At 38.9% G+C, this 24,943-nt stretch overlaps 1 protein-coding gene across 2 annotated transcripts in view; it reads right to left on the bottom strand.

Moving 5' to 3' along the window:
• Positions 1-24,943, bottom strand: part of NTNG1 (netrin G1) — a gene marked incomplete at both ends in the record, with an annotated part of 146,851 nt that overhangs the window by 83,255 nt on the left and 38,653 nt on the right. For both annotated transcript variants that reach the window (XM_080348839.1, XM_080348840.1), the window contains one exon: positions 2,611-3,251. In XM_080348839.1, the coding sequence (XP_080204965.1) occupies positions 2,611-3,251 (641 nt within the window). The remainder of the gene's footprint in view (positions 1-2,610; positions 3,252-24,943) is intronic.

The following is a 24,943-nucleotide window of genomic DNA, read 5'->3' as shown; positions in this document are numbered from 1 at the left end:
AGTGTGAATCAAATTTCATTTTATGCTGCCTTTGGTGATTTTAACTATATTTAACCTACAGGTTACTTTTTTTCAGTAAAAGGACTAGCTTTAAAATGTGTCTGCTAGCATCACTCATCCACCAGGTGACAAGCTCCTTGGTAATGTTCCTTTGTATCCTGTCCTCATGGAACAGCCCAGTCTAACTTTACTAAATGTATATAAATATGTAGGTCTCAAATCCCTGAATATGAAACATTAGTAGCAAAAAAAAATAAGTAAATTGTAACTTCCAGTTAACATTGTAAAATAACTGCAAGGGCTGGAAAGCTCAGCTGAATCAGAAAAGGCAGCACAAATGCCCTGGTAACCCTTGCTCCCCTCTGTCACATCCTCGTGCTCAGGGCATGCCAGTGCACATGATTAATGATCCTGATTTGGAGACTCTTTTTGGGGGCCCTGTAAGTTTCTTGTATTAAACCAAAAATACCCCAAACTGGGTGACAGTGGGCCTATTGCAAGTTACCTTTGGTACAACTAGGTAATTGGGCTGTGTACTGGAGCTCCACAGCTACTTAGCAGTAAGCAAGGCCATAAATTCTTTAACAAGAAGGGCTCACTATGTATGCAAGGAAAGGCCACCAAATCCCTAAAGAGCTGTTCTCCTCATTAGCAGAAAAGTGATAAGAATTCACATGAATCTAATCTAGTGAGACACTATTACACATCAGATATTTCTTTTAAAGCATGTGTCCAATTACTGCAGCATTTAGACAACTAGCATCAGCATCAGATAACTTCTCTGTACAGTCATGCTTCATTTTTATAGATGTTTTCTCACAAGATTGCCATGTCCCAGATGTGGTTGGAAGGTTTCTATTTCTAATTTGCATGCTATGCACTTTTTTTTAATCCTCCAGATGCTTTCTTTGATAAAGTACTGATAGCCTAATTAAAGTCAGACTAAGATCCAAATGGGTTTTCAGATGGGGAACAGCTTTTCCTTAAAGCAGAAGGACCTTCAGATTCTGAGCTTTGATATGATACCTCTGTAGAGCTAACCTATGTGGAGGCAATGGAGGAAGGATACACATTGAATAGAACACGTTATTTTTTTTATATACTGAAGCTAATGTTACTAAACTATGTCAAAGAGTATCTGAAGCTATCCATGATCCACTTATCCCTCTCAGGAGACTTCTGAAAAATAGTTTACAATGTAACTAATGAGAGTTACAATAAGAATTCTGAAAACATTGATAGTTCTCTTATGCTTTCACATGTTTAATTAGTGATTCTGTGTGTACGCATATGTATTTGGTGTGGACAGAGAAGACTGTAACTACATGATAAATCTATGGTCCTAAGAAATGTATTTTGTTGTTACATTAGAATATATCAGCACTGCAAAAACATGCATTTAAATCTGTATACGGCATCAACTCTTCCTTTATATTAGGAAGAACTCCTTTAGAGGAATATTTTTCAAAAGATTACATCCCAGTAATTTGATTCTATTTTGAATTCGTGTATCAATTTTTGCAATATGGAAATGCTTATGAATATGAAAGGCTTGTATAAAGGTGGTAGAAAATGTCAAACTCACTACAGGAGAAATAAAAATATAGTCACCTCTGTTTTATATAATAACTGTCTCTATTTTTTTTCACTCAGTCCCATGTCTGCAAAAAACGCCCTGTCCTTCCCAGATAAATTAGCTTTTCTGTTTGTTCTGATACTTAGCTTCTTAAAAAAAAAAAAAAAGTATTTTTAAAAAGGAAGATAGGTACTCTCTGTAGAAGAAACAGCAGAAGGAAAAGGTGCAATAGAGAGGTGAGACAATTGTTAATACAGAAGGTCCCATGTATTTCTTCTGAACAGATTTGCATCCAAAATACATGTAAAGGTTATCACCCTCCTGCTTGAGATCATCAGTCAGTTGCTAGTTTGAGTTGAGAAGAAAGCTTCCTGATAGGAATGTCATTACACAGTTATTATTTTTGGGACTATGACACCTGATACTAGTCACTGCTTGCCCCAGAGGGACTATTTGTCTTGAACCCAGCTGAGTAATCATAGTTATTTTATTCAGATCAGTCTCTCCAAAACACTGTTGTTTCGTTCCAATTTACTTCAGCTTCACTTTTTTCAGAGCTAATTAAAGTACCTGGAATGGACTCTACTCTCTGCTGCCTTCCCTTTTTGTAGGCAGTTCATAGCCAGACCTAGGGGGAAGGGTCTGTGCAAAGGCTGCTGTATCAATCACAGCTTGCATTGAAGGCCTAAAAAAGTGAGATGATAAACCAGAACCTCTTTTTTCAGTTAACTGCCACCAGATGAGGCTCCTGCTGTAGAAATGCAGAAAATGTCCTAATGCCAGGGAGAATTCCTGAGCCAACACAGGAAACGGCTAATACTGTCCTGCTTGTGAGATCTAGGGCTGAAGGCCCCAGGCTAGTGGCAGTGAACACCCAGAAACTTGTGTGTGACCAGAAACAGACTTCAACTGAGCCAGATTTCCATGAACATTTCTTGGCAGAAAGTGTTGTCATGTTTGCGGAAATACATGGTTTTGAATAACTTCTAAAACCAAACATACATGCCTGTTTCTAAAGGTACATAATCTCTTACCTTCCGTATACCCTTATGTCTGAAATTGCATAAAAGTAGCGTGCCAGGTGTTGCTCATCTACATATATTTCTCCAGTTGCTGGCCTAAGCAGTCTTATCCTCAGATCTGTGATGGTAAAGAAATCTCTTAACTTCTTGGTTGTGTCAAGCTGGCCGTAAAGAGAAGCCATGTTATGAAGCCGAGGTCCAGCAAAAAAAGCAAATCGATCTTTGATTTCAAAGTGGATTATTTTACTATTTGTCATGTACCCAGTAGAGTATTCCTCTGTGCAAATGATTTCTAGGACTGTTTGCTGCGATAAATCCCTCACTGATTTTGGATCCATGTGGAAAGCATCTAAGCAGTCCGTGGCATAGTATTGGTAGGGCTGCCATGTTCGTCCATAGTCGAGTGATTTCTCCAGGATCATTTGGTCTGGACGGCCAGATTCAAAAGTGATAACTATGTTATCTGTCAGCTCAATAGTTTTGTTCCAGGAAAGTGTAATATTAACATGAAGAGGCTTTGGATAATCCTTCCAAGTTGTGGACTGCCAAAATGTGGAGGGATGTCTTCCTTCAAGATCAAACATCAGTTCTGGAGGATGAGCCAGTTCTTGGGTACTCGCATCACATTCATTGTTGCACATGTAGGGGTTCCCCTGGAAAAGAGCAAAGCAGTGTTACAAGAGGCACAGTACAGGTGACTAACACATAAAGATGTTTCTTGTCTGGCATATGAGAACTGCTGCTTTTTCTCCAAGCATGAAACCAAAAAATAAAACAGAAATGCTTTCAAGGAATACCTTTTTCTTACTGAGATTTATCTTGGGTATTTTACCTGTTGAAGTAAATGTACAAACACATACATATACAGCACCCTTGCTTCTGTAACATAATCATTTTTCTTGGTAAGTTTTAGAGAAAGAAAAGTGTTTATTTACTCTGAACGACTTAGACCAGTGATTGGGTCACAAAAGACCTAGAACAGTAAGCATGTCTCTAATAGCTTTGTAACTCCGACTCTTCCTAGAAAGATGCAGCAGCCAAAGAAAATTTATTTTTAAAACAAGTATGTTCCTCAAGAGCTCCACTCACAAAAGGAGTAATTTTTAGGGCAAGTGTTTTAAGGTCAGCTGTGCAGCCTGTGTATACTCAGTACGAACCAGGACCCAGTACACTTTCAGGTTTCCTTTCAACTGGGCGTGAAATTTATCATGCTTAACTGTGCTCCCAGCTTAGCACTGGCTTCCCTTAAAACATGTACGCTCACCACCAAAAGCCATTAGAAAAACAATGCTTTGCCAGCTCTGAGGCTTGATTTAGACATCTGCTGTCTTATTACAGGGTAGTGAAATACTTCAGGAAAGACTTTTCATGAGACATTGGCTCCGATTTTTCAGGACAAGATAATCCCGCACTTGATTAGGTGGAAGATGTCAGTGGCTCCAGCTGGAATGCTGCCGAGGTGGTTGGAGCTCTGAACAGGAGGCTGAGTTAAAAACAGCAACACAAAAAGCTTGCCAATAGTACGCAGCTTTTACTGTTGCTTGTCTTCTATTGCGAAGTGAAAGTGAATTATTCTCTTCCTGGCCTTTTGATGCATTAACTTGCACACTACGATCTTCTGCTTCTTCACAAAGGCTATTTTGTCTGTAGATTGGGGATATCTTGCAGCAGTTGCCAAGATATCAGACTCTGTAGGCTGCACTGAATTACGTCTATCAAATTTCAGCTTTCAACAGTATATTAATATTTTGCTATTTGTTCATTCTGCGTTTGTTCCAGAGAGCAACCACTGCTCTGTATCCTTCCCTCTGCCTTACACATGGATTGTGGAAGAAGCTACGCCTCTCTTCACTGACGGCCAGCACTGCCGGGGAAAAGGATGCACATGCCTGTACCTAGCAGTGCTTGATAGGGGCATAAGTGCAGCTATTATTGTCATTAATCAGAAACCTACCCTGAAAATAGGACAAGCCCTGGTATGATAATCAACCTTTTCTTTTCTTTTCTTATAATTACAGTTATGCTTCTCTCCATCTCCAGGCCTCAGAGCAATGAAGTGATTCAATGCCATCCAGTGTGGGAAATGGGTTTCAAACATGACTTTCCACCTTAGTCACTGCTCTGCTCCCACCAAACACAAGAAAAAGGCCTCTGCACTCACTTGGACCTCCCCACCAGCAACTTCCTCTTACCTGGGCAGGAAAATACTATTTGCTTTCTCTCTCTTTCCCATTGATACAGCTGAATGCTAAAACTGACAACGATTGATTGGGACTTGAAGTTAGAAAAAACTACAGGACAACAAAAAGGGTTATTTGAGAAGCAGCACACTGCTTCAAAGCCTGCAGCTGTAACTGAAAATACTCTGTAAAACATGTCTATAATAAGTCCCTATAACAGCTCTGATTTCCAGCACACGGTTGGTATTTCTATGCCTTCCTTTTGAATAAAACAGTGAAAATCAAAAATAAATTTCAAGTAGAATAAACATCATTTTTTTTATTATTATTTCAGCTCCATTTAATATATCAGACACAAATTCCAAGATTTGCTAACCTTTTTTTTTCCTTAGAGAAAATACACATATTGTGAAATCTGTAAGGTTCCAGAGCCTTTGACTATAGGTAAATATCAGTTTTGCAGAAAAGTTACGTAAATTTGACCAGAGTTACATAAATCACACCTTTCTGAAGTTTACTAGAAAAATCGGATCACTTCTGTGCCTGTCACCATGAAGCTGCCTGTGTACCTATAATGTATATGCTTCTGTCATCACTTTGGCAAAAGCAGCTTCACTGGGAGGTCATGGGTATCGGAACACAGCAAATAAATACTCCTGGGCAGGCAGACAGGTGCATTAAGCACTGCTGAGGGATGGCTTTGGTTTCCTACTCTATAAGCAGTCATCGAGCCTGTTGTGATTTTTCGTGTTGAAAACTAAAGCTGCTCTGATCTGCCAGTCCCCAGATGCTGGAGGAGGCTTGTTTTATGACTTCCAGCGGGTAACACAGATTGTGTGAGAAGTATTGCTTCTTTCTGTATATGACTTGATTTCTTTTGCTCCATTTTCTTTCACCTTTTCCTTTTTAGCAAAAGCTAAGGTACCAATATAATCAGAGAACACTGGGAGCTGGGGCTCTCAAAAAAACCAAGCTAGTGGGAATGCAGTAAGATCATGCAAACTGGTAGCGACAAGGTACCTTAAAAGAATGGTGCAGTGAACACTAAAAATCAGCCCTAATGTGCTCCTGAATGGTAGTCTATATCTCTGTTGGCACAAAGCTTTTTGGGAAAGATAATGTTAGTCCAATTAATGGCAGAATATAGTGAGAAATGGGTCAGAATCACAGTGTTGACCTGCACCTGAAACTCTTACCATTGGTAACATCAATGGCACAACCTACCACTAAAACACTGAGGTAAGAATATCACTGCAGATGAGAATCCTAATAAAAACCTTCAGGCATATCCTCCCAAAATAATTTAATTATTCTTCTAATTCTATAGCATGCAATTCTCTTTTGAGTTTTGAATGATTTGATGATGCCAAAATAACCTGTGTGGAGTTCAGTATCTTACAGAGGAAATTAGGAGAAAAAACAATCTAAGCTGATATAAACTGATAAAATAATATCCTGAATTTTAACACAGGGAGTGGGAAAGAAATTATGAGTTTAGGTAAGTTCCCCTCTGCCTACTGACATGGCAGTCACTGACATAATTTTGAAATATTTAATGTGATTATTGCTTCAGAGGCTTGGAGTCAGATTCCCTCTTTTAAACTGTTTAAACTGTTTTCAAACTATTTTTAAACTGGTTTTAAACTGTTTCTAATTAATCTTAAATAAAATTTACATGTTAAATGATACTTACATTACCAAAATAGCGTAAAGGGATGTTACCCTGCATGAACGTCCTTTAGTACATGTTAGTATGAAAACAATTAATTTAACTGAGATTAGTTACATATCTCAATGTCTTGATCTCTGTGGTAATCCTCTTTAAGACCTCTGGAAAATGAATACAACAAAGAGAAGCTTTCCCCAGTTTGTGAAAACTAAGCCCATTCTGTGTTGGGGACATCCAAAGGACCAGAGCATTAGCAGCTGTAAGTAATTTTGTGACCAGCAGGCAGCCATAAACAGATCTTAATTTAAGCCTTCCAAGTAGTAGCTCTTCAGCTGCACAAGGTGGAAAATATTTATAACTTTTCAAAATGATATTTAAGCCATTAGGAGATTTCTAAATAATTAAACACTAATAAATACTTCTAAACACTTTACTGCCAATTAGTGTAAAAGGTAGCTGAGGCTTTCCCAACACCACAACCATCTAAAAGAAACCCACTATTTTCCTGTACAGTAATTGGAGGTTGACATTAAATAGCTCCTTGCAGGCAGGAGGCAGGCAAATTAAGTTTCTATTTATTTTGTTTTAGGCCACTCAAGGAATTAAAAATATTACCAAAACTACTGACATAGTCTAAAAGTTTTGGCTTTAGGAAGAGGTACCTGTTTTGTAGGCACAGCAAGGGCACGTGGCAGTATCATGCTCAGCCCCAGCTGGATAAAGCAGAGTTACCTGAGAAGCTGCTGGATGGTACCAGTATGGCTTCCCCTCAATTAGCTGGATTTAGTTTGTTTCAGCACACAATGATGTCTGTTTGTGCTAGCCAGCTTGAACTTCTATAGTGGCGTCTGAGGTGTTCTGCAGGTGTCATTGCCTGGGATGGGGCTCTGGGGCTGGCCTCGCTCCCACTGGGAAGGAGCATGTCTTGCCAAGTGCATCTTCAGGGCAACTCACTGATGGATAGGACAGTGACCCTAAAGTGAGGATTTTGGTTAAAAGCAGAGGTCTAGCAGTAGGATGAGCTTTAAACATCAGCAGAGGAGCCAGCAGGGGTGCTGCAGCTGCCGTTCAAGGGTTGAAGTCCAAGCACTGCCATCTCTCATCAGGATGGCTCCTCAGTGGCATCCACACAGGCTTAGGGCTTGATTGAAGATGTTGTTTCTTTCAGTTCACTTCCTGTCCACACTAACACCTCATGGACTATTTTACTCAGAAACAAAGACAGAGGGGCTTAACTTTTCAGCAACGTGAATATTGGAAGATGGATCATAGGCTACAGGCTGTAATAGACACCTGATTAATTCCCTACAGAGGATTATAACTTGCATTTTCAAGCTTGTGAAGGTTGCTGAGGTCAGGCAGGCCAAGATTTTAAGAAGGAGAAAAATAAATTTTTGAGAAGCGAGTCACAGCAACCAATTTTTATATCATTGCCTCGAGGCAGTTAGCTTAGGTGCACAAGACAAGAAATAAATACAACCTGACTCACATTTGGAGTGAGGCTGCGCAGTTAATTACTGCATTCAAGTCATACTTTTGGAAATAATAGAGTATTTCTGTTTTCCTTTCCAAGAGGTCATTAGAAGTAGTTCATTTCGTACTGTGCCATACATTGTAGATGACTAATTAGACAGAAATAGCTAACAGCAACAATTGCCCTAATGCTTACATTTTGCACATGGTTTCTAACCAGGATTACATGTTTACCACAACAGTGCCAGATTATGAAACCATCAATTGGGAGAAATTAGGTATTGTCCTACTAAGGGCAAACAGTTAGCGTGATGCAGGACCGGCAAGGCACAGAACCTGTCGCGTGGTAATTGATGTTATCAAACTCACTACATTGATTAGCTGGTTTGAGAGCATCTTGGTCAATGTCTGCAGAATTATTGTGATCAAGACAGGGATGGCTGTAGACAAGAACATTTTACCATCAATAGCCTTTCATCACTGCAATGACAGCATTTTAAGTTACAGTGATTTAAGTTAAGTAATAAAAATACTAAAATCTCAGTGGAAGATTTGATGCTCTTTCACAGAACTCCCAAGTGAGAGGATGGCCAGACAAGCACTTCGAACTCTGAGCTGTAGGCTGAAGAGTGTACATCCTCCAAAAACAGCAAAAAGAAAATAAGAGCATGTTTAAATCAATAACTTCTGGGGAGACTTAAAAAGATTAAATCAGGGAGGATCTGACTGGCCAAAAATAAAGAATAATGCTTAGCAACTTCTTGCACTTTTAAAATTGAAAGTACACTGCAGATTATGGACCTGATCCTCCAACAAACTCAATGCAAGCGAGCCGTTAAAGTTCCGATACTGAAAAAATATTTAAGTCTCTGAAGATCTGGCACTTTGCCTTGCGGAACACAGACCTAGCTAATTAATCTTCATGACAACACCTCCATGAGGTACGGGATCCTATCCCAAATTTACATATAGATGCAGAATTAGAGATAAATGCTTTTGCATTATGAACTCTGTAATCCCTGACTATATTGTACTGTTTCTTCCAAAGCCTTTTGGTAGATCACGTGAAATCATTCTTGGCACTCAGAGTAGCTCTCAGATCATGAGATCATGCCTCTCTTCAATAGCATGAACTGAAAATGTATAATAGTAAAACTTTTTAATATTTGTAGCACCAAATGCATTGGTTCATTTGGCAAAGGCACTTAATTCCTAGCAGAACATTCTCTCCTTTTAGTTACTCTAGTTAGTTTTTGAAAATGCTTTCCAATTTACCTTATGAGGCAAATGGAGTTATGTTTCCTCTGAAATATCTCTACCCACTTTTTAGGGAGACAAGTCCACTTAATCATAGTTAGTAATATTATGCTTCTGAAGCTATCTTTGACTTGGCAACCTTGCTGAGGTTCTTTTGACCACTTGATCATTCTGGCATTAACAGTACCTTAAGGCAGCTCTACTGGCACTGACCTAAGTGTGGTTTTGTTATTTCAGAATCTCAATATTGGTGTTTTCCTCTTGTATCAGCAGGTATCTGGCAATATAATTGCTTTCCCATTTATAGCTTTTGCAATGTCATGAGATACATAACACTGGAACCCCATCATGCTGAGGTCTGGCTGAACAGTACAACAGATGTTCCAAGAAAACCTGGGTTTCTTTATACACCAGATGCATATTTGTGTTTGAGAAACTGAAATTCCCAGGGATGCAGCACCCCTTTCTCTCAACTCATTGGCAACTGTCCTGGGAAAGCTCCTTGAAAAGGGCAGCAGAGGGTATTATCTCTAGCTTCATGCTCAGCTCACGTTGGTGCATTTTTGTCTGAGCTGCAATTCCAGCTGTTCTGTTGCCCTGAAGGAGCTCTGGCAAGGAAGTTGTGGTGGAGATATGGAGGGTTTCCTCAACTGGGAATAGCTTCTAGTATCAATAGCAACAACCTTGGGTGTCTCTACCTTACATTTTGTTGTCTGATAACAGATTTCACCTATCTCACATTCGGATCATTTTGGACTATCCATGAATTTAGAATGGGAGCCATTTTGGGGTGTAATAGAAAAATGGAGATGTCTACAACACTGCAGTTGAAAGGTGTCATCCATCTCTGGGCAAGGCAAAGCCAGCGCAAAGGCAAGTAGGTCCCTTATCATGGACAGATGGTCTCAGCTATTGAGGTGATCATAGAGGGAACGTGAGCATCAAAAAACTGAGAAATCCAATAATTTTGGTGGTGAAAGGGGGAATCAGGGTACTGAGAACAGCCCCCCCCCCCCAATTCTTTGTATATGTGTGTGTGGTTTTTGATTATTGCATTCAGATTTTTGGTCCACAAATGAAATCTGGGGATAGCAAAAAGCCTGAGAAACATATTGTGAGAGCAAGGAGGGTCCCAGCAGCCCTTAATATCCCTGACCAGTCCCTTCTGGGCATCAGGTGCTAAGAACTCTCACCAGCCCCACCTGGACCCTGGCCCAGGCACTATTTGAGCTCAGGCTGGGTCTTTCATTTTGCCTTTTTTCTTGGGTGGGTTTGTGCTGTAACCATATCTCCTGCTGCTCCTGATGAGGCTCCCTTTATGGCTCTTCTTTCTCTACTACTTGTGCCTGGGGCTGCTGATGGGCCATTTGTGTCTCCTGGCTGTGCCAGGCCATGTGGAATGTAGGTGAGGGCATGTCTGGTGCTGGAGTGGTCCTCTGCTTCCATGTGTACCCATGTGTTGGGACACTCTGCTCCTGCTGCTTCCTGGTAATTGCTGAGGTATGTGCAATGAGTGAGGAGATGGACATAACAGAAATGCAAAGCTCTACAGCTTGCTCTAGGCAATAGTGGGGTAGATTTATATTAGCTGAGTATGAAATCAGATAATGGGATTTCATATTATGGGACCATAGAAATTTTGTGTTGGAAAAAATTTCAGGAAGACTCATGGTGTGAGGAAACTGGAACACTGCAGTCTGGGTGGGCTCCTACACCATGCTGCTGAGGGTGAGCCACCAAACCATCCCATGCAGGACAGGGTGATCACTGTGAGCTGCACTTGGCTGGTGCTTCCTCTCAATCGGTGAGATATATGCAAGTGGCATGAGGTTCTCTTCTGGTAGTTAACACAATTAATTAAATTTAACTTGTCCTATGGTTTTATTGTGCACAGACACACATAATGCCTTGCAACAGTGATGGAGGCAGGTGGGACATGATGGCTGTGGCTTCTGCAAATGGTTGCTCTTTCCAACTGGTTCCCAAGGGAGGTCCGTCTTCTGCACCTGTGGTCCCTACTTCTGTGGTAAGGGTTTCCTTGTCTTTCTGGTGGATAGCTCTTGAGTAATTTCTGTGGAGGCTCATGAGAAATATTGATGCCATGAGTCCTGGCAATTGAGTTCCTTCAGGTACAAGTCAAAAATTTCAACCTGATTTCTGTAAAAATCAAGTGAAGTGAGCACAAGAGAGCACCAATGTGATGATTACCTGATGAACAGCTCTTTACATAGACTATTCATCACAGTCCTAAAAAAGTCACAGTCATGCATATACTAACCCTTGATGAGGTTAGACATGAGCAGTGTAGAAACACAATTCTAAAGTTATTGAAAAATGAATGTGCGGGTTTGTAATGACTTAAATGAAAACTATGTGGGTCTGGATTTCTCTAGTAAAGGACAGAATTATAATTATTTTTGTTTATATGTTGAAAAGAGTTACAGTGAAAACTGTTTTTGATCAAGCTATTACTGGTTAGTAATATCTTATGGCGGTAAGATTTTGGATATAACAGGATGGGCTTACACTGCAGTTTAAAACTCTTTTGTCCTTAATATAGCTGGTCTAAAACTCTGTGATCAAATTATCACTTAAATAGCTTAATGGTAATGTTTCATGCATTATTTACTAATTGAGAAAGATGCACAAAACCCCCTTATCTTTTTTCTCTTAGCCATGGTAATTTTCAATCTGGTAGGTTTCTAAAACACTATGTTGCTCATTAGCATAGCTTCAAGAATTATCTGACTGTCCACCAAAGCAGATTGTCATGTCTTTTTAATAGGACACATCTCTTCTACAGTGTCCAGCTATTCAGAGTGGAGTGGAAGACTGTATTCGATTTTACAAAAGCACATACAGAAATGTACAGTGCAAAAAACCCAGCTATTGCTAAATAATCAAAGCTTTTTTGTCTATTCCTACTGTATTTAAGTATGGAGTAATAACAAAAGTCCATACTAGTACAGGCTGTCACTATAAAGCAAATACTATGAAGAAAAACTTCTTTAAAATGATGTCCACTTAACCTCTATATTATTGGCTTCTGTGCAAGTTCAAACTAGGTAATGGAAGTCTGAAATGCCAATGTCCCACTAGGATAATGGTAAAAACAACTTGAGCACTTAATCATGGGGTTCATACAATAGCTCAATATACCTGTTAGGCTTGGCTGACTGAACAACATGATAGGTAATATGCTTTATAATTAGTGCTGAATAATTTAGCAGTCTTCGGATTCAGTGATACTCAAATTGTGGTTACAGAGCAGTATCATACAGTTACAAATGGGTGGTTTGAAGGCCACATTTGTAAAGGTGGATGTAAGGCTGCATGTATGCAGACAGGCACAGAGGGTTCCTGTCTCATGGGGCCTTGCAGCCACTTGCTTGCCTGTGGTCATACCTTCTCATGGCACCGCAAAACAGACCAAGGGCTTCCAGTTGCTAATGCTAATTTTGGGCTAAATTGGAATAAGCCTATTCTTAAAAAACAAACAAACAAAACCATAACTCCTCTGGCTTTGAGGAAGGCCTTAAAAACATTGGGAAAAAAATTAAGAAATCCTATTGTGCCACTTTTCTTTCCAGTCTAGTAAACCTGGGACATCCCACCTTTGGGCCTAGCAATTATTCCTCTATGTGGTGAGCTGGGTGAGAGGGCTGATGTATCTGAACAGCAAGTACTTTTTTCTCCAGTCTTAGTTTTCCACTGGATCAAGTCTCTGATCTGATGTACTGCTTGGCCAGGTCAGTGCTGACACTGCCAGAAGGGATGCAACAGCTGGAGACAGAGCGAAGTAATGCAGATGGACTGAGTGGCTTAAGGGTGACATGAAAATGCACCCTAAATTGTGAACAAAGAGCTAAATTATGACTGTGCTGTCATACTCATGCTTATCTGTTAAAAGGTCATTTGCACATACAAACAGCTACTCGTGTGTGAGTGTTATTTATGTTGTGAAAGATTGTTCTGGGGGTGTAAATATGTATTGGACTTGGGCACAAGCAGTTCTGTCCCAAGAAAATTACTTTCTCTACGTATGTCACCCAAGACATCATTATTATTTTATTCTTACAAAAGGCAGTGGGATTTAGGACAACAAATTCAGATTATTTTCTTTCCCACAGATGTAAACACAGCACCTGCAAATGCTACTGGAGTCTGCGCTGAGGCTATTTCTATGGCAATCTCTACAATCTAAATTCAGGTATGAAAAATTCTGATTTTTCTACAGACAGTATTTTTTTTCTCAGTATGTACATGTCTGTGAGCATGCTTCAGTTTTTTTTTTTTTTTTTTTACTTTGCTTCAATTGAAAATATTATTCTTTCTTAAAATGGAACTGTAGTATATGCTACACCTGGGAAGTACAGCTGAGTCTGATGGAAGGTATGTTATCTCATTATGACTGTAGGTTTTGTGTTTTACTCTGAATACTGGCAAACTGTCATGATGAAGATTGAGATACCAAAATGTACTGTATCAAGCTATTTTGGCTGACGCAAAGTTTATACAAAACTGTTTTCATGCACCAAAACACACAACTCCTATACCAGGAAGCTAAAAGGTGAAATAACAAAACCAAACCCCAAACATAACTGGCTTTGTAAAGACAGAGTCCTTTTTTTAAGTATTCACCCTCAGAAAACTGACCTTACAATTTATTTCCCACTTATAATTTCTGCCAATTTAAGAGATGCTATCTGCTTGCATAAATGTGCAGCTACAACAGTCATTCTGCATAGTCTGTGGGATATTGTGTATGAATTATGGCAAGACAAGGAGCAAAAGGATACCAAATCCTCCATGGTATTCATTAATTGTTGCCAGTGACAAACCACTGTCAGCTTTAATAGTTTTCCTGGGGTGATTCCTGCTTCCTCTGTGGGAGACTTTTAAGACTGGTAGAGAAGATTCCTAAGTAGTAGGAATAGTTAAATAACCTTTGTCAAATGTGACAAAAAACATATTTAGAAAAAAAAAAGTATCTCAAATTTTGCTTAATTTCTTCCAAAAGAAATTCATCTTCTTAGAAGACATGGTCTAATCAAATACCTGTACAGGCTACCAAATAACGTGTATATTCATGAGAATAGTACCAGAATAATAAATTGATGTTTTACTGTTCATCACAATGAGACAAACTCTGAGTGCAATTCAATAAACAGTAAATTCCCCAAATCTGAAGAGTCTTCTACATTGTTGTCATTGGAAGTAGACAGTTTTGGTAAGTCAAGGCAAGCTGTCTTTCTCAACTATGATAGTCCCTTATTTTGTGATAGTAATCACACCAGTTTTAATATGCTACCAATGTAATAGGATGTAGAAATGTAGTGTACTTGCTATGAATAAGGATAACAAAACTCTATCACGTAAAGCTATAAGAAAACTTTATCAATCCATGTTTATTTAATGCCTTGCATATTACTTTTCAGCTGTGAATCTCCAAATTACTTACAAGCAGGCGTGTTCAGCTGCCTGCAGTTGCAGCTGGGGGATATCAGAGAGAGGTGAGGTAATCAGTGTTCAGATAACTGGTGGCTGGGCCTGGAACTGACCCTTTTCCTTTGTCTCACACGCCTTTTTTTCCAAAGAGAATTTTTTTTGGTCTTTGTATTAATTCTATGCCTAATGCCATAGAGAAAAGAAACTGCAAAGCCAGACAACAAATAAAAGCAACTAAAGAGACTGAAGAAATTCTTTTCTTGTTGGGGATGTCTCAGCTGTGCTTCTGGGACTGTCTGCATCTGTAGGCATTGTTCATCCCACTCCAAAGTGTTATTGATTCTGTGCCTGTAGATTCCATGCAAAATTGTATTTCTACAATAAATGTAATTTTATTTCTTATTATTAATGACAGTATTGTTTTTGACAATTTCTGACCTACTCCTGTATTACCAATGTATCTACTGCCATTATTAATAAACTTTAGAGCTGGTGGGTTAACACTGAATGTCAACACCACAATTAGAATTGTTGACGTTATGCAGAAACACTGCTTTTAATATATTAAAAAAATCTGTCTTACTATTGCCACAGAATCTGCACTCATTTCTATTGTATTTGATCATTTTCTGTAACAGACTTCCCGGGCTCAGAGGACCGTTGCGTCTATGTGAGCCACTTAAAGGAAGAATGAAAAAGAAGATAAACAAAAATGGCAAATGTAAGTGAAATCTAATTTCACCTCATTTCTCTTAAAAGGTGGACTATGCTGTTTTCCCTTAATTTGTGCTTGTCAGGATGATAAAATAAATATTTTTAATGAATCACAGTGTATACCTACATAGCATGGAATTGTTACAGAAACAAATTTAAAAGTTGAATTTGATTATACAATGGAGGGACGTCTTATTAGTATTCCCAATGAACTGTGTGATGTCTCTGCATGTTCAGATAATAGCACATAGTGCTTCGAAAAAAAATGAAGACGCTCATCAAATCCACATTAGGATACTGCACCAATATAAGTAATTCAATCAGAAAAACATACGGTATCTTTTGAGGAAGGGTTGCAAACTTTGTGATAAACTAGTAATTTGTTCAGTTCTGTGCTGAAGATTGTAATATAATTTCCTTTATTCCATATATCCATGACGAAGAATAACTGCACAGCTCTGAAAAATATACAATCATTTCCCAAAATAATTTGTACTGATTGTTATCTGCAAATTTACAGTTCAGGTATGGCATGTGTTTGCACTGACTGCTAACAACCTGTCATTTTTCAAGACTTATTTTGTCGCAGCATGTTGAAATTTGGACGGGTAGCAGGGCAGGGGGAAGGAAAGCAGCTGCTCAGCCATGCAGAGGGCAGGGATGTAATTCCTGCATGATCCCTGCCACTGCCTCTCGAGCTCTGCTGCCTCAGCTATGAGACTCAGAGCAATGGGAACTGGGAATAAAACCAGCCCCCAAAATATTTCATGGCCTCAGTTACTATCCCAAATGACACAGACTACCTCCCAAGTCTGAATGAGAATCTTCTATATGAAATAAAACAGGAGCATTTCCAAGTGTAAGAAAGGCTTATGATAGCATTTGTAATACTTTCAGTTAATGTATCAGATGTGTAGTGTGCAAGCAACTGCCCTGAACTCTGTTAAACTTTCTTCCTGAGTTGATTGTAAAGTAATTCAAATCTGAAGAGATTTCTTTAACCATGTGGTAAGACTGCTGCAATGTAATGTTCCACTTTGAATCTCTGTATGCCTCCACTCCAAGGAGGAGTTGTTGGCACATTAATTGGGCTAGGTCCTGCAACCTCGTTAGTAAGAACAGTGCAGCCTGGGCCATGTGGTGGTGCTCAGCATTTTGATGCTGTTTGCCTACACAGATGTTGTTCTTTAACTGTGCTGTTAAACTTCTACTGAGATAGAGCCTGGGTGTATATGCTAGGATGAGACAATCATAACTAATGAATATTATAGAATGAATATAACCTAGAAAAAATATTTTACATTTGGTAGACATTAGGTAGGGAAGATTCTTACAAGGAGAGACTGAATTTACTTTTTCTATAGTGGAAAAAATACACTTTCTACAATTGCCTGCTGGGACGCCTGAAGGTAAAGTTTAAGGACAGGGATTCTTTTATCCTAATACATTTCAATCTATTACAGAGTAAGTTGATAAGAAGAGCTCCAAGTATGCTTCTTTCCACCATACCAGCTTGGGAAGTAATAAATTACAGCATATTATGTTCCCTATCAGTTCTACCCATCACAGCCTTGTCTTACAGAAGAAGTGATAAAGAGAAACACCTCAAATAAAGTAATACAATTAACTGCTGCCATTTGAAATCTGAAAAATTGCATTTCCTTATCCCAGTCTGTCTAGCTGTTCAATCATTTTTTTGAGGAAAAAATGCTGTTTAATGACTAGCTGGTTTATGGTAGGACCACTTTCTAACAGTCCCTTCTTCTTGCAGTGGTACAGGAAAGGCCAAAACCTTGCACCAGCCACCAGTATCCCAGCTGCACAGCACAGAGGTCAGGGATGCTCAGGAGTGTACCAGGACAGCCCAGCTCCATCTCCAGCTGCCTTGGTGAGAAGCATGATTGGTGACATCAGCTCCCTAACACTTGGATGTGCCTCTGATGTCAGTTGCTCTTGTGGCTGGGTAAGGCAGCACTCAAAGGCAGAAAAGCACAAAGTTGCCTTGCCACAATGATAGATATGCCTCCATGTATTCCTATGGTTACTCTGTAATTTAAACAATTGTGCCATGCAGCATTTATCTTTAAAGGGAGTTTTAGGTCCCACTTTTTACTAAAGGAGCTATATGAAGTGCACTTATTAGAGGGAAAAATAGCTGTATATAAAATGAGTTGTTACTTGTAAGGGTGTAAAAATAAAATCCCTCAGAGGGTGGGGTATTCTTTCCTGACACTGAATTTAGGGCTGCACTATTCTACAAATCAAAGCCATATGCCTCTTTAGATATGCAGTATTTACATTTTTAATATAAAAATACTTTGCATATACCATCCGAGTATTTTCAGGCCCTAATAAAGTGTTTTAAGGACAAAAAGTGGCATAGCAGTACTTATAACATACAAAATCACCCTGTTTAACATGGCCATCTGTGATATGGTAATGCACAAATAAAAGAACGAAAAGCATCTTGAAAAGATTTATGCCCTTAGATTCCTTCATTTTTATTTCTCCTAAATTTTTGATTGAACATTTACTGAAAGTGCTGCAGCCAAATCAATGGAAAATAATTCTAAATCTTAGCTTATGACTGAAGTCAACAGAGAGCTCTAGGTAATTTTAAATGGATTTAAGACTATTTTTGTGAATTTTGTTATATAGCATTTTAATACATTATTGAAATAAAGAATACTTTATGTGGGCGTTTGCCAATTCAAAATGTTGGCGAACAATTAAAATGTACATAAGAAGAAAGCAAGCCTCTGAAGTTATTATATCTTTGATTTTAATAACTTGTAGTGACATACTAAGGTTATTTTAAATGACTTATTAGCATAAGTTATTTGACAAGCAAGCTGAGAGATACTTGTCTTTGTCATAGAAGATATTTAAAAGAAATAATCTGCTTTTTATTTCCTCCTTGCAAATATTTGTGACTCTACCACCATCTATATCTCTATATGTATCTGTATATATTTTGGAACACAGTACTGACTAGCTTTAGATTATAAAATCAATTCTTCCATTTGACATTATGCCCAGTAGAGTTCCTTTCTAAAGTTCCAATATTTCTTAGACAGCTTTTCTAGACCTAATTTTGTAAACATTATTTTGCAGATGTATGAGTTAGAAACTTGAGAGTTGCAATAATAAATATTTAAGTCTGCAAAAAGCTTTAACTCTAGCTTAGCATTTTCTGTAGGGTCCTGTACTCCTCAAACCTGGAGAAGCTGCCTGTGTGTATGTGGATGACTAGAAACCTGGCTGATGCCAACATTTTGTGTATGATGCTCAAAAATAGGATCTTCTGTGTTGTTGTGTGGGTTTTTTTTTTTTTTTCTGGTATCTGCAAGCACATAAGATGAAAACCATTTTAAACTGTAGGTTGAATATAAGAAGATGTATTTATTTATTATAAAATAACCTTATGCCACAGAAAATATTTTATTAGGACTATATGGTTTTATTTAAATTCACTGAAGTTCCTTTCAATAAGGCAAATCCTATCCTGGGATTCAATTAATTTAATTCCTAGTCAAGAATTCACTGAAACCAACAGATGTTCTTACTGAATAAAACCTGAATAGCAATCGAATAAAAGCTTCAGGAGATATCCCAGTATTTATGAGGTCCCAGATCATCCTGTCACTTCCCAGCAGCTTTTAGCTCCATGTACATCACACTTCTCTGAAGCTGGCCTGCTTTGCCATCAGCTGCTCTTCTCTGATGCTGGTAGAGGAAAGTGACTTGCACCAGTTTTTGAGTGAGAAAAACTAAGAGTCACCACTGTGCTCCTGGAGCTTGGAGATGAGGCAGGGCTGAGGATGAGGTCCCTGTGTGCTCCAGGGCTGTGGGGAGCCTGTGTGACTGGGGAACAGCAGGCACAGCCCCATCTGAAGGCAGACAAGTCAGAAAAGCAAGTAAGTGACTAGAGTACATCTGAAGAGTAACTGTGTTTCTCCTAGCATAAGGCAAGTCTGTTTCACAGCAGTGCTTGCCTTCCCAGGTATTACCTTTTGTTAAAGAAATGCTTTATTATAGAACAGCTGTCACAGATGATATAATTGCTATCACTTTGATATCTTAATTAAATTACACCACAGGCTATAAGTCCTTCAGGGCACCTTCATTTAAGTTGCTTGATGTTTGTCAGTCACCATCATGAATAGAATTTTGGTTTTTTTCAATACCTCCTACAAATGCATGGCTCTATTAGCTGAGGCTAGGCTAGCAGGGCAAAGCCAGGCATGGGCTGATGTAGCTATGAGAGATGAACAGACTGAAAAGGCCAATTTGTGGAGGTTCTGACTAGCTTTTTTGCAATAATGAAGATCATCCTGCAGAGGAGTTTAGGGTAAGTTATCTGGTAATGGTGCTGAAATTCTGATTTTGTACTGGACAGCCTACATTTGCTGTGAAAAAGCACATTATATGCCAAAGATGGATTCTAAACTCAGTGTTTCTCATCCCACTATTAATTCCTATTTGTAGCTGAGGAGACTGCTAGCCCATTTTCAGCCTACCTTGAGGTCCAAAAGACGTAACTATGTTGAATACCATGGATCTGAGTAAAATGTTTAGAGTTCATTTACATTAACAAGAGTAATGTTATGGTCTAAGCTGAACAGAGAAAGAAATCAGAGCTTTGTGTGGGATGTTGAATATGTTAACTATTTCTATTTGTTTACACATGGGTATTGCAGCATGTCAGTGAGTGGGCTGAGCCTGCAGCCTGCTGAGGGGCATTGCTCAAATGGCACTGAAGACAACCCCTGCATGAGGCACTCCCTCCCCATCTTGACACTGTTTTGATACACCTGATTGTCAGTTTTATTATTTTGTTGATAGCCAGCTGCTCTTCTGTCACCATCATGATGAGATGCTGTCATGCACTGCTTTTAGCAAAGCTCAGGTATTTACTTTTTGCTGTGCCTTGGAGAAGGGGATACAGAACAGTTACATTCTGGAACACAAACTGGAACACAGGAGGTTCCACTTAAATATAAGAAGAAACTTCACAGTGAGGGTGACAGAGCACTGAAACAGGCTGCCCAGGGGGGATGTGGAGTCTCCTTCTCTGCAGACATTCAAACCCGCCTGGACACATTCCTGTGTAACCTCATCTAGGTGTTCCTGCTCCAGCAGGGGGATTGGGCTAGATGATCCTTTGAGGTTCATTCCAGTCCCTAACAATCTGTAATCCTACAGTCTTGAGTAAATCAGGAGTACAAAAACTTCAGGTGTGTGGATGAGTTTTTGTTAGATGGAGATTTGTTGTTGAACTAGCCAGGCCCAAAGGAATTTCAAGGCCACCTCAGAAAGCTGAAAATAGGACCTGCTATGAGGGCGAGTCAGTTTTACAATAACAGAGCCTCAACATGACGTAAATCAACAGACCTATCAGCAGTGACACTCCAGCGCGTGGACAGCTCATGAACATAGATGATATCCAATTAGTGAATGGAGTGTGGATGCATGATCAAAGGATAGTTGCATATATAAGGAGGCTTGTTTCTGCAATAAATGGCTCTAGCATGATTCACATTGAATCAGAGTGCAGGGTCCTTTATTTGCTCCAACAGAGGTGTTGCAAGGAATAACAAGAAGGTTAGGCCTTGTATGTGTCTGGTGTTGTTACTCTGGTGTTTGGGATGGACAGGACCTTTATGTATCCCTCTTAACTCCCACTAAAGACTGTGCGAACCTTTGCATGGATTAAAATTGAAGCAAATTTGCTTCAAGACACTGAATTACGTAAACAGCACCACAAGTCTGTAAAATGAAATTATCCCACAAGAAATAGTAGAAAAAAAATAAAGGGACACATTGTGTTCAATGGGGAATACTGTAAAATCATTTTTTTTTAATGATGAATAATTGTAAAGGTTAAAAGAATGACATTATGGTGATAAGTGATGTACCCCTCCAGTCATCTCAGATGCGGACTTCTCTCCCACTGTGTTTTATTGTTTGGAATTATTTTATTACTGGACTTCACTTAATGTAAAATTAATTATTCCTTATTATATCTGCATTTTTTAAAAGAAACACCAATTATGAAGTGTGACATTTAAAATAATTCACCAAGTGAGTTTAATTAAATTATGAATAGACAGAATGTTCTGCAAATAGAACTTCTGCTTAGCGAGCAGGCTGCAGCCTGCTGCCTGCACGGTGTTAGCAGAACAGGCAGTAATAGTGTGCGGTATGCTAGACTTTGGAAATGAAACTTTGCTGAACTGGTGAAATACCAAGTATGATAATTAAATGTAAGAGAGATCTTCCAAGAAAATATACTATTCATCCATTATAGCAGCACCCAAGACTCCTTAGTGTTTCCATGCTTTGTATTTTTAAAATACTTCTTTAAAGGGCAGCAGCAGTATAAATGAAGCCAATGGTGGGAAGGCTGCATGAAGGATTTATTTTGGGTTTTGAATCCCTAGAAGAGCAGATGAGTAAGAAGGGCTGGGGAAGGCTTACTTAATTTTTGCAATTATGCAAGACAAACCAAGTACTTGCAAGGAAAATACAATTGCCTTAGTACAGTTAGGTTTTCAATTTAGAAGAAATTCATGTTTTTTCAGTTCTCACATGACATAATGCAGAAGTTACATACAAATGAGATTCTGTGCTACATATTTAAACTACTCCATAGCTTGAGGCAAGATCATCTTTAGCCTCCCGAATGGTATCAACAGTGGCTGAATAAAATCTCTGGAAAAATATACACTTAGTCTTTAGTGCTGTGAAAATCTAGTTAAAATCTGTACTACATTGCTTACATTCTCATCTTTACCGAAGTATTACGGGAAATCCGTGTCAGTCAGTATAAAGTGGGAATAACTTTTGTCTATTAAAGATACAGGTAGACCAAAAAATTAGGAGATCCTCAAACATGTATTAGGTTTCCCTGTGGTGTCTTTCATTAAAATAAATTTTCTTTGAAAAATGCATTAAGATTTCAGAAGGTGAAGATTTTGATACTCAAATATGTGTTAACTAAATTGTGTTTGGTTCCTTGACAAATCACAACTGATGCTTGTACCATTATTGGGATTTTTTCTTGTCAAAGTGCCACAAAATGGTCAACTGCTTTGGAAGTGGAATGTTTGAGGGACAGAGGAGCAGTTCTCAGGCAGCGCTTTTCATGGGAAGCATTTACTGACACATGCTGTTGCAAACCTTCTGGCCAGAGAATAAAATGTGAATTCTTTATTCACAGCTGAAAGCCTTCATTTCAAAAAGTAGCCTCCCTGAAGTCACTGCAACTATATCTGAGAGGCAATCCTGTGAACGACCTGCGATGCTGTATAAATGTGATCAGTGACCAGAGTGCTGCAGGAGTGCGTGTTTTACAGGAATCCAGCTCTAAGGCACTGCAGTCCTTCCTCCTGCTCTGCTACAGGTAGGCTGTGGGGTCTGTCCTTGGCCAAGAAAGTGCTCTGAAAAGAAAGTCACTGGGCGGGGTGGGAGTCGAGGGGAAGTGTACAACTAAATTTTGAAACAAGTTAGTGACAACTGTAGGCAACATCAGGTAAAACTAAAATAGAGAGGTGATAATGGTATGAAACAGGAAAGGAGGAGTGTGAAGAATTGAGGTAATCAGAAAAAAAAAAAAGAAGGCAAAAACCAATTGAAGTTTAAAAGTAACTACTTCTTTTTGTTATTGTGTTCCTCCTCCTTAATCCTCAATCCTCGTTTCATGTCATTCCCCTGAATATAAAAGCCATGGAGTCACAGCCAGATCTTCATTTCCTAAATGGTAAGATGGTAGTGGAAGTCCTGCTGGTTCCTCGTAAAAACCGGTGATGGAGAAGTTATGCTGTTAATGCACACCTACTTATTTGCTATGAGTATGCAGAAGGTCTGGCTTATCAGGCATTCTGAGGGAAACACCCAGAGGTAGTTTACTTATTCACTAGGCCAAGCATCTTTCCAGGCAAGACTCTGGCTAAAAAGTACCTTTTCCCGCCCTTTTCACCTTCAGCCTTCTTCCTGGTTTTCACAGATATTTGGCTATGGTTCCTTTCCTTTTCCTAGAATGTGATGCTGTAGCAAAAAGTACTTGTGCCAATTTCTCCTCATAACTTTGTTTCTGACCACTCAAGCCCATAGTCACTATTTTAGTCGTGGTCCCAATTTCTTCGCTGCAGGAAGTGGAATTGCCCTCAGAAGGACAACCATTATAATCAGCAACAAAGTGATGAATATTTCACCCACCCTTAATCCAGCGGATATACTCACATAGGAAACTCAAGGAATAACTACAACCAAAAAATGCCAATCTATGCCAGTGAGACTCTATAATGTGTTGATAACATTAGCAATGAAAGTGTGGGGTAATAGGATCACACATTCCTTGGAGTTCCCAGAGGTCTTGGCCTCTCATTCTGACCTTTTTTTAATATGTGCTAACAAAGTCCAAATAGCATAACTACATTCATGCACACAAAATCACACCTTCATTTTGCTATGTGTGAGATAAAGAATTGAGCTTCTGATATGAAGGCGGCAGCCTATCTACAAGGAGGAATTTTGCACACAAGAAGAAAAGCATAAGAAAATAAAAAGTCACTGTTTAAAGATGGGCAAAGAAAATGAGATGGAAAAATGTTAGATTTAAAAAAAAAAAAGGGAATTACCATTAAGTCATTTTCCCTGCTGCCTAATTTCTCATTCCTCCATCTTGGTGAACATTATGCTAAATGACAAAACAAGCGGTAAAGATCATGACAAGAACTCATGCAGAAAAGCCAAAACTGCAACTTTGTAAGTCCTCTTTTTCCTTCCCTCTTTTCCCCAAAAGTCTAAAGATGCTCTTATAGAGAGTTTGTGAACCAGAAGTGGGCTCTTAATTTATTTTTATGGCTTGCAATACTAAGAAATTTTACATAATGTGCCATTTTTTAAAATGTGATGCATAAGAATATCGACAAGGAAAATTTGCTGGTTTACTTTTTTTTTTTTTTAATCTTTCGTTTCAGTACCTTATACATTTGTTGTAGTAAACAGTTGTTTATGATCGTGTGGTGGTGTTTGGACAAATAATGAAGAACAGGTCAGGAAATAAGGACTGAGAATCCATCTGGCTAATTAAAATATTTCAAATGGCTACAGGAGATAGAAGAAAACCTAATGGTTCACATTTGCCTTTATCCTTCACGGAGTCCAAGGATGTCCCCTAATCTGACTTACACTTGAATTTATTATTGAATTCCTTTAAAGCTAATGTGTCTAAAAATACCTGTAAAATCTCCCAGATACTAACTGGAACATTGTGCTTTTTTTCACAGGAAGCCTCATATTCCCACTTCTGCCTCAAACCAGCCAATTTCTAGAAGAAACATCAAAGGTTCACTGTGTTTGCCTGTAAAGCCTGGGTCACTCTGTTGTCAAATGATGAGATTCATGGAAGGCATGGAAACTTGGATTTTTGCAAATGTCATGACAGGTACAGCAAGGATTCAGGTGAGCTGTTCTGTGAATCATTTTCCTCATCTACACAGTTCTGCTAACTGGCATTTTTCTGTATGCTTTTTAATTTCTTTTCCCTTACTGTAACTATGAGAGGTCCATTAGTGCCTACGGCTACATTACTATCTCT

This window comes from Nesoenas mayeri, assembly GCF_963082525.1.
Source record: "Nesoenas mayeri genome assembly, chromosome: 8".
NCBI classification, from domain to species: domain Eukaryota; kingdom Metazoa; phylum Chordata; class Aves; order Columbiformes; family Columbidae; genus Nesoenas; species Nesoenas mayeri.
This window is presented reverse-complemented; position numbering and strand designations above follow the sequence as displayed.